The sequence below is a fragment of the Candoia aspera genome, chromosome 10 (genome assembly GCF_035149785.1).
Source record: "Candoia aspera isolate rCanAsp1 chromosome 10, rCanAsp1.hap2, whole genome shotgun sequence".
Taxonomy (NCBI): domain Eukaryota; kingdom Metazoa; phylum Chordata; class Lepidosauria; order Squamata; family Boidae; genus Candoia; species Candoia aspera.
Genome location: NC_086162.1, coordinates 9,736,913 through 9,744,657, shown reverse-complemented (window position 1 = coordinate 9,744,657; position 7,745 = coordinate 9,736,913). Strand labels below are relative to the sequence as shown.

The 7,745-nt window shown below is 45.1% G+C and overlaps 1 protein-coding gene across 1 annotated transcript; it reads left to right on the top strand.

Annotated features, from left to right (window-relative positions):
* The first annotated feature begins 272 nt into the window (after positions 1-272).
* LOC134503484 (protein PRRC2B-like) lies at positions 273-7,743 on the top strand. Its single transcript, XM_063312284.1, has 3 exons — positions 273-347; positions 6,714-7,277; positions 7,681-7,743. The coding sequence occupies exons 1-3, from the start codon at positions 273-275 to the stop codon at positions 7,741-7,743; spliced, it is 702 nt and encodes a 233-aa protein (XP_063168354.1).
* Positions 7,744-7,745: the final 2 nt, after the last annotated feature.

The following is a 7,745-nucleotide window of genomic DNA, read 5'->3' as shown; positions in this document are numbered from 1 at the left end:
GCGCGGGAAGCGGAGGAGGGAAGCTCCGTGACGCGCTCGAAAAGAGGCGGGGCCCGAAGGGAAAGCGAAAGAGGCGGGAGGGAAGGGCAAGAAAAGGAAGATCCAGCCAACGGCGGCTTGCGGGCTTCGTTTCCTGACCAATCGTGCGCAGGGGAGAGGTGGCCCAGCCAATCCCCCGTCAGTAGAGGAAGGGTAGCCCAAAGAGCCGTTCGCGCGGCTGCGTCACAGCTTGCGGTCGCTGGGAGAAGCTGGGCAACCGGCGGCTTGTTGCTATGGCGTTGGTGCGGGCTAGGCCGCAGCGCAGGTGTCATCCTGCGGAGGTGCAATTGCGGTCCAAAGTGAAGCGGGCAAGCCTATGAACTGTGGTTAAGTAACCCCGGCTCACCGAATTTGCCCCATGGCTCTAAGGCGGTGTTTCTCAAGATCAGCAACTTTAAGACTGGTGGACTTCAACGCCCAGAATTCCTCAGCCAGCGACAAGGCAAAAGCATTGAGTGCAGATAGGGGTGCAACTCTCTTCTATAGTCAGGGACAAACAACTAGTTTGCACGGGCCTAAGGTCTAGCCTGATTTCTCACTTTCTAATTGGCAGGCCTGAACTCTGTGGCTAGAAGCATAAACGGTTTTTTTCTCATTCTTTTCTTACCTGTCTGTGCGACCCTCTCCTCTATCATGGTGAAACCTTAACTTCCCTTTTAAAATGGCATTAGTTCAGCTTACTAATAACTACTTTCCAACAGAAGCAAGCACATTTTTTGCTCCTGCAAAGTGCAAACATCCTTCTCTTCCTCTTTCCCCATGTGTATATAAGTAGTCCTCACTCAACAACCATTCATTTAGGGATGGTTCAGACTTATGACAGTGCTGAAAAAAACAACTAATGACTGGTCCTCGCACTTTCAACTGTCACAGCATCCCCACAGTCACGTGATCACGATTTGGGCACTTTGCAACCAGTTCACATTTCTGACCGTTGCAGCATCCTGTGGTCATGTGGTCATCCCAGCCCGCTTCTGGCAAGCAAAATCAATGGGGAACCATGTGATTCACTTAATGACCATGTGGTTTGCTTAATGACTGCCACAAAAAATCAGTCGGATTTGCTTAATGACCACTTCACGTAGCAACCAACATTCCAGTTCCAATTGTTGTTAAGTGAGGACTACCTGTATGGCTGTGGGTGTGTAGATGAGGGGTGCCTGTCTTACAGGCTTTCCTCCCTTTACCATCTCCCAGGGTGCACACACATTGAACACATGCACCCATGCACATAACCTGCACGCACACCAAGTTGCAGGATTCCCAGCTGGCATCCATCAATCTCCTGGAAGTTTGATATTCCAGCATAAAAAGACCAGATGTTTGTTCTCTCTAACAGCCAAAGCCAAAATGGCTACAGAGGGTACAGTTCATCATCCCTGACCTTGTCATCCTCAGGCCTGTCCCAAGGTACCCTGAATTGTCTGGATGGCAACTTTGGGGTTGGGAGAGAAGGGAAACACTTCCAAGTGGGGATGACTAAATTTAGCTCGGCTGCCTCAGCAGGGAACTGGGGATGAGGCGGAGGAGCACCGTGAGGACACATCCCTCAAAAACAGTGAAGTGTCTTTGCGCTGTGGCCAGCAGGATGTGGGAATGAGCCTGGCTGGGGAATTCTGGGAGTTGAAGTCCACGTCTTAAAGTTGCCAAGGGTGAGAAACCCTGCTCCACAGTATCAAATCTGTTATTTAACACTAGGGGGAGCTAAATAGTTAGGTGTTCTGCTGAAAAACACACACACCCATGTGCACATATGCACACATACAAATTCAAATGAAGTTGCAACAGTGGACTACATATCCAGCTCAGAGCTGGATTACGGAGTTCTTGGTGTTCCCTGCAAACATTGCATTCCCAAACTCGATAAAATCTCAGTGCTCTTACATGGTATGCTGGCTAGCTAGATTGGGATGGATGGGTGGATAACAGCTTGTCCTACCAGCCTTGTATAGTTTGGGCAGAATGTGTGGATTGGGGGTAGCATGCCAATCTTGTCTGATTGGCATGCTATTGTCTGGGGCTTGTGGTGATCAGTGGTGGTTCCTGTTCATCTGGGTGTTGGTTAAAAGGTGTGAGACCTTTGGTTGCTCCTTCTGAATACTTCATAAATAGGATTTATTTCTATATGTCTGTTGATCTGGCCAAGTACCAAGCTTTGAGGAATTCTCTTGCAGTCTTAGATTAAAATCTCTACAGTTTCCCAGTTGAAATGGTGGTTGAACCCAACGAACACCTGTGCAGAAGACAGATTCTGCCCTTTTCTCCTTTGGCTCACTACGTTGCATGTAAAATCCCTGTTGTGCCCAAACACAAAAATGGCAAAACTGCAAAACCCTTTTTGCTAGGTTTAATTCATTATGGAACAGAAGACCCTCCACAAGAGGATTAGGTTTGTTTGGCAGAAAGATTTTTCTGTTTCTCTTATGGAAAACAGAAAGAGTAAGACTGAAGTGGTTCTCCCTGTTCTATTCTCTGTTTCGACAATGCAACTTTGGAGAGATTTTTAGAAAGGGGAATAACCAACTTCCTTGAGTTATTCTACTGGCAGGTTTTTAGAGAGAAGGAAATGAAACCACCCATGTAATGGATTAGGGGAAGAATTGGATCCAAAAAAGCCCTGAAGTCTTCCTATTTCCTCAGCACCTCCCAGTGGAACATCTAGGGAATGTTGAGGGATGTCTAGGGAATGATCTCATTCCAACAAATAGGTGGGAAACTTAAAAAGTAAGGGGGGTGGGTGGGGAGGCTGCCATTCCCACATTCCTTCTGTCTTGCTGGTACAAGCTTTTGGTTAAGGTAGTCTCTGGGCTCCCAAGGTGTATTAATAATGGTTTTTAAATTCCAATTGGAAGTATTTGCAAACTGCCCTGGAAATTTGGCTGAAGAACAGCGTTGGGAGCCATGATCCAAACCTTTTACCATGCCTTGAAATTCATTTGGGGCCCACAACTCGCCCTACTTGAGCCCCTGAGCCTAGGGAAGAATAATTAATGCCACAAGTAACAATGCCACAACTGTGCGCCTTGTGAAAAAAAAATGGGCTGGATTATTGCACACCCACTCCTGTAATACCAAAGATGTAGTCTGCCAACATAGTTCCCATTTTCTGGCTTTATGTGCAAGGAAGAATGTGTAATGAGTTTTCTTTCTAAAAGCAGTGAGCATAGATGTGATAGTCATGGAAGTCATTTTTTCAGCTCTACCAGCTGGTTAGACCACATTCCACCAATCCGCAGCATGCAGAGAACACCTGAAAGGGACTTTGCCTTCCTCCCTATGTACTTAAGACTTACAAATTGCTGTATCCCATACCGGCTTTCCTGCCTAGAGAAATGATTTTGTACTGCATGCTTACTCCATTCTTCTCAATTTTTTTTTCATCAAAGATTGCTTCAGTGCAGTGAGAACACCGTAGCACAGAACAGTTTTTCATTAGGTATCAATTGAGGAAGGCGTATGGAGAATCAGGCAACAGTAAGATACTTCATTGCAGCAGCTAAAACCCTAGGGATGAATAGATTCCTAAGGGGAAATTAAGTTGGTAATTAAATCCTCCCATTCAGTTCAGACTGTCATCATAAACCTGCTTATCGGGTAGCAAATTCCACTGAATTTGAATAGGACTATAATATATGCATACATCAGGCTGTCATTGAGCTGTGGGATGGGGCAATGCTTTAGTGTTTGTTTGCTTTTTTAAGTACAAAAATTTTGTGCTGCCAGAAAAACTTGTGGCTTCTCTGAGTCATCAGATATTTCTCTGTGTGCAGAGATAATATTGTTTGCATAATTAAAGAGTGATACTCATCACTGAATATTGAAAACTGGATTGCTTTGGGTACATTCTATTGTGCCCTTCTATTGTAATTCTGAAACCACTTACACTAAGAAATAATACCATCTGTAGTGTTTTACTACTGTATTTTGCAGAATTAACACTTTCTCTTAGAAAGCTACTAATATTCAGGTCTGGTTAGGAATCATTGTACTATAGTCAAATGCTGGATACTCCACTTGAATTTTTATCGGTTGTGAGTTGTTGTCTTGTTGCTTTGGCAATTTTCAGCAAACCTCTAAAAGTTGTCACTGGAGTAGAGAATGCAGACTGGAATCACTTTAGGTCAATGTTTCTAAACATTAGGAACTTTAAGATATCTGGACTTCAACTCCCAGAATTCCCCAGAATTCCCCAGCCAGCCATGCAATAAAATCCTACAGAATGTACGATTTCATTGAGACAAAACACTTCTCTTGGATGCATAAGACCCCGAAATCTTGAAGTTCAAGAACTCAAGGAAAAGTGTTGGAAACGTAGCTCATGCACAAATCCTTGGAGATTCAGTATCAAACACTTTTTAATTATTATTTTTCATTTATAAAGCCCCGAAAATGCACTCAGTGTGGTAAGCAACATGAAAAACAAGGCAGTCCCTTCCTGCTGGCTTAAAATTTAAAACTCCATTGCGCAAACATGGTGGGGTAGAAAGAGGACAAACTCAGATACCATGTTCCTTTTGCAGCCGGCTGAAATACAGTAGAGACAAACTGGATCCCAACAGCAGCTGGATTCTCACAGATCTTTTGCTTCAGGCCAGAGAAGTAGCAGATAAAAAGAAAAGTGGTACTCTTGAAACAAAATTATGCTCCAAAGGATGTAGAGGAGAAAGGTGGCTTCATGTATCCTCATGGTGCTTTTGGCTCTCATTTGTAACCGGCAGTTTACAACACAGAAGAGCCCCACCGGATCAGACCAATCTTCCATCTGAGGCCTCTAAAAGCTAGAATGGACATCTTCCTAGACTAGATTGCGGCCATTCAGCCCGAAAGCTCATCACTGCTTCAGCGCACCCTCCAGTTCCAGTGAATTGCCTGTCAGGAGTTAGAGAACCTTTCATTCTGTGCTGAGAAGTTTTGACAGTTGCGGCAAAGGGTCTTGAAGAGGTGGCTGTGAATTATTATTTACTGGCACGGGTATTTTAAAAAAAATCTGCTAACATTATAGAAAAACAGCATCAGACACCCCAGCCTGCAAAACCAATCACATCATATCCCACTTTTTACTTCCTTTCTTGCAATTTAAAAATATAATTTCCCTGTTCAATTTCTTTATTTAAAAAGGAGAAGGTTCAAAGAAATAAATACAGATGTTTCAGTGACAAGATTCTGAAGGCACGCTGACTCCAAAAACTATTATTGTGCTGCAAAATCAAGTTTCAGCTAAGTGAATGGAAACATGAATTTAGCATCCTAAATTGCCTACAGGACTGTACCCTACTGGTAGTTTGCTTCTCGCCACCCTTTCTGACAAGATTATACAAATTATTTTCACCACTGGTTGCTAGCTGGGCACAACCTCACTTGCCCCATGAAGGCCATCTTTTGCCTTCTATGAGGAAAAAAAAAAAAGGCAGCCACAACTGCCCCACGAATTGCCACTTCAGATTCAGTCAACGTTTTTCCTTGCTAGACATCCTAAGCAAGGACAGCTCCCTTCCACCAGTATACATATATATCCAGGGCCACTTTATACATTCAGCAAAATCAAGCTGTTGTTTTTTTTTCCTGTAGTGTTTAGGGAAGAGATTAAAGGCTCACATGTTCCCATATGAAAAGGAGGGGAAAAAAACCCAACTCTCTGTATACAGATGCCTAGGAAATCACAGAAGAGGATTCCACCTATCTTCTGTCCTGACATGCAGCCTAAAATTCTAACTTTGATCCACTGAATGTCTCAACTTACTTGTCAGTTAGGTGCATGTTGGACTTTGAGAATATGCCCTCATTCTCAAGAAGATTTGAGGCTGGCCAATACTTGCCTAACAAGACTTGAAATCAAGTTCCTTGCTTGCTCTCCCTAACTAAGGGAAGGCAGTAACCTTGCCAAGCAAACAAGGAACTCCTAATTCTGAAAAGCTGGCTGTGGAGGAGGAGGCTTGGCAACATACGATAATGGCCTCTACTTCTTTCTGAGAGCCAAAGAGTGAGAGGATAGTGATCATATTGTAATGATTGCCTATCCTAACAGAGTCAGACTCACAAGCAGGAATACTTTAGTATTTTTGGGGGGGCGGTATGATGTTCACCGTTTCAATGTTCCTGGTACATCGTAACGTTTCGCATGTCATTTTCCTCATACGTGTTTGATCTCGGGAGGGAGGAGGATTCCACTTCGGGGAGTTGTTATCTGTTGGCTTGGAATGTGTTTGGGTTATCTCATGTGTTCAAGGTTACTTTCTCAGGATCAGTGGAAAACGGTTAACAGCACCTGGGAGGGGGGTGGTTGCTACTGTCAGGCGAGGGGAGGGATTACGTTTTCAGCCGAGGGTTTTTAGTTTGTATTTGGCGCGCTTTTATTCATTCTCAGCTTTCTCTGTATTTGCATACTATTCTTACAATAAATCAGATATCATTAAGTTCCTGCTTGTGAGTCTGACTCTGTTAGGATAGGCAATCATTACATAAAGCTGAGAATGAATAAAAGCGCGCCAAATACAAACTAAAAACCCTCGGCTGAAAACGTAATCCCTCCCCTCGCCCGACCGTAGCAACCACCCCACTCCCAGGTGCTGTTAACCGTTTTCCACTGATCCTGGGAAAGTAACCTTGAACACATGAGATAACCCAAACACATTCCAAACCAACAGTGACAGAGGAAAGGCCCCCCGTTCTGGCAGGCCAGGGGTCTCAGTCCCCCCATGCCTGTGGCATCTGTCGCGCCTTCTGCTTCAATTCCAGGCAACCACATCACCCCCCTGTATTTAGATGGTCATGGGTTTACCAGCCAGCCACGACTTGTCCCCCCAACAATACCTCAGCAACAAAGCTACCAACAAGCTGCTGTGGCTGCTCAGCAAATTCCCCTCTCCCTCCACACTTCACTGCAAGCCCAGGCTCAGCTCGGGTTGAGGGGTGGTCTTCCGGTTTCACAGTCCCAGGAGATCTATAGCTCCATCCCACCCTTTAGGTCTCAGGTCTATATGCATCCCAGCTTATCCCAGCCCAGCACGATGGTCCTGACAGGAGGCACGGCCTTGAAGCCGCCCTATTCCGCCTTCCCGGGTATGCAGCCTTTGGAGATGGTGAAGACGCAGTCGGGGTCCCCTTACCAGCCAGTGAACGGCAGCCAGGCTCTTGTGTATGAGGGTCACATCAACCAGGCATCAGCCATGGGACCATCCCAAATGATGGACTCGCAGCTTACACAGCTAACGATGTCAATTCCGGGAAAGTTCCCGCTTGTGAGTCTGACTCTGTTAGGATAGGCAATCATTACATAAAGCTGAGAATGAATAAAAGCGCGCCAAATACAAACTAAAAACCCTCGGTTGAAAACGTAATCCCTCCCCTTGCCCGACCGTAGCAAACACCCCCCTCCCAGGTGCTGTTAACCGTTTTCCACTGATCCTGGGAAAGTAACCTTGAACACATAAGATAACCCAAACACATTCCAAGCCAACAGATAACAACTCCCCGAAGTGGAATCCTCCTCCCTCCCGAGATCAAACACGTATCAGGAAAATGACATGCGAAACGTTACGATGTACCAGGAACATTGAAACGGTGAACATGACACATATACTGTCTGTTGCAAACCAAGATGGAGAGATGCCCTCTGACTTCTTCAGAATCCCCATCCAGCAGAGGCCCACTTTCATTTATAAGACAACGGGAGCTGAGCCTAAATTAACAGAGCAGAAACTATGAAG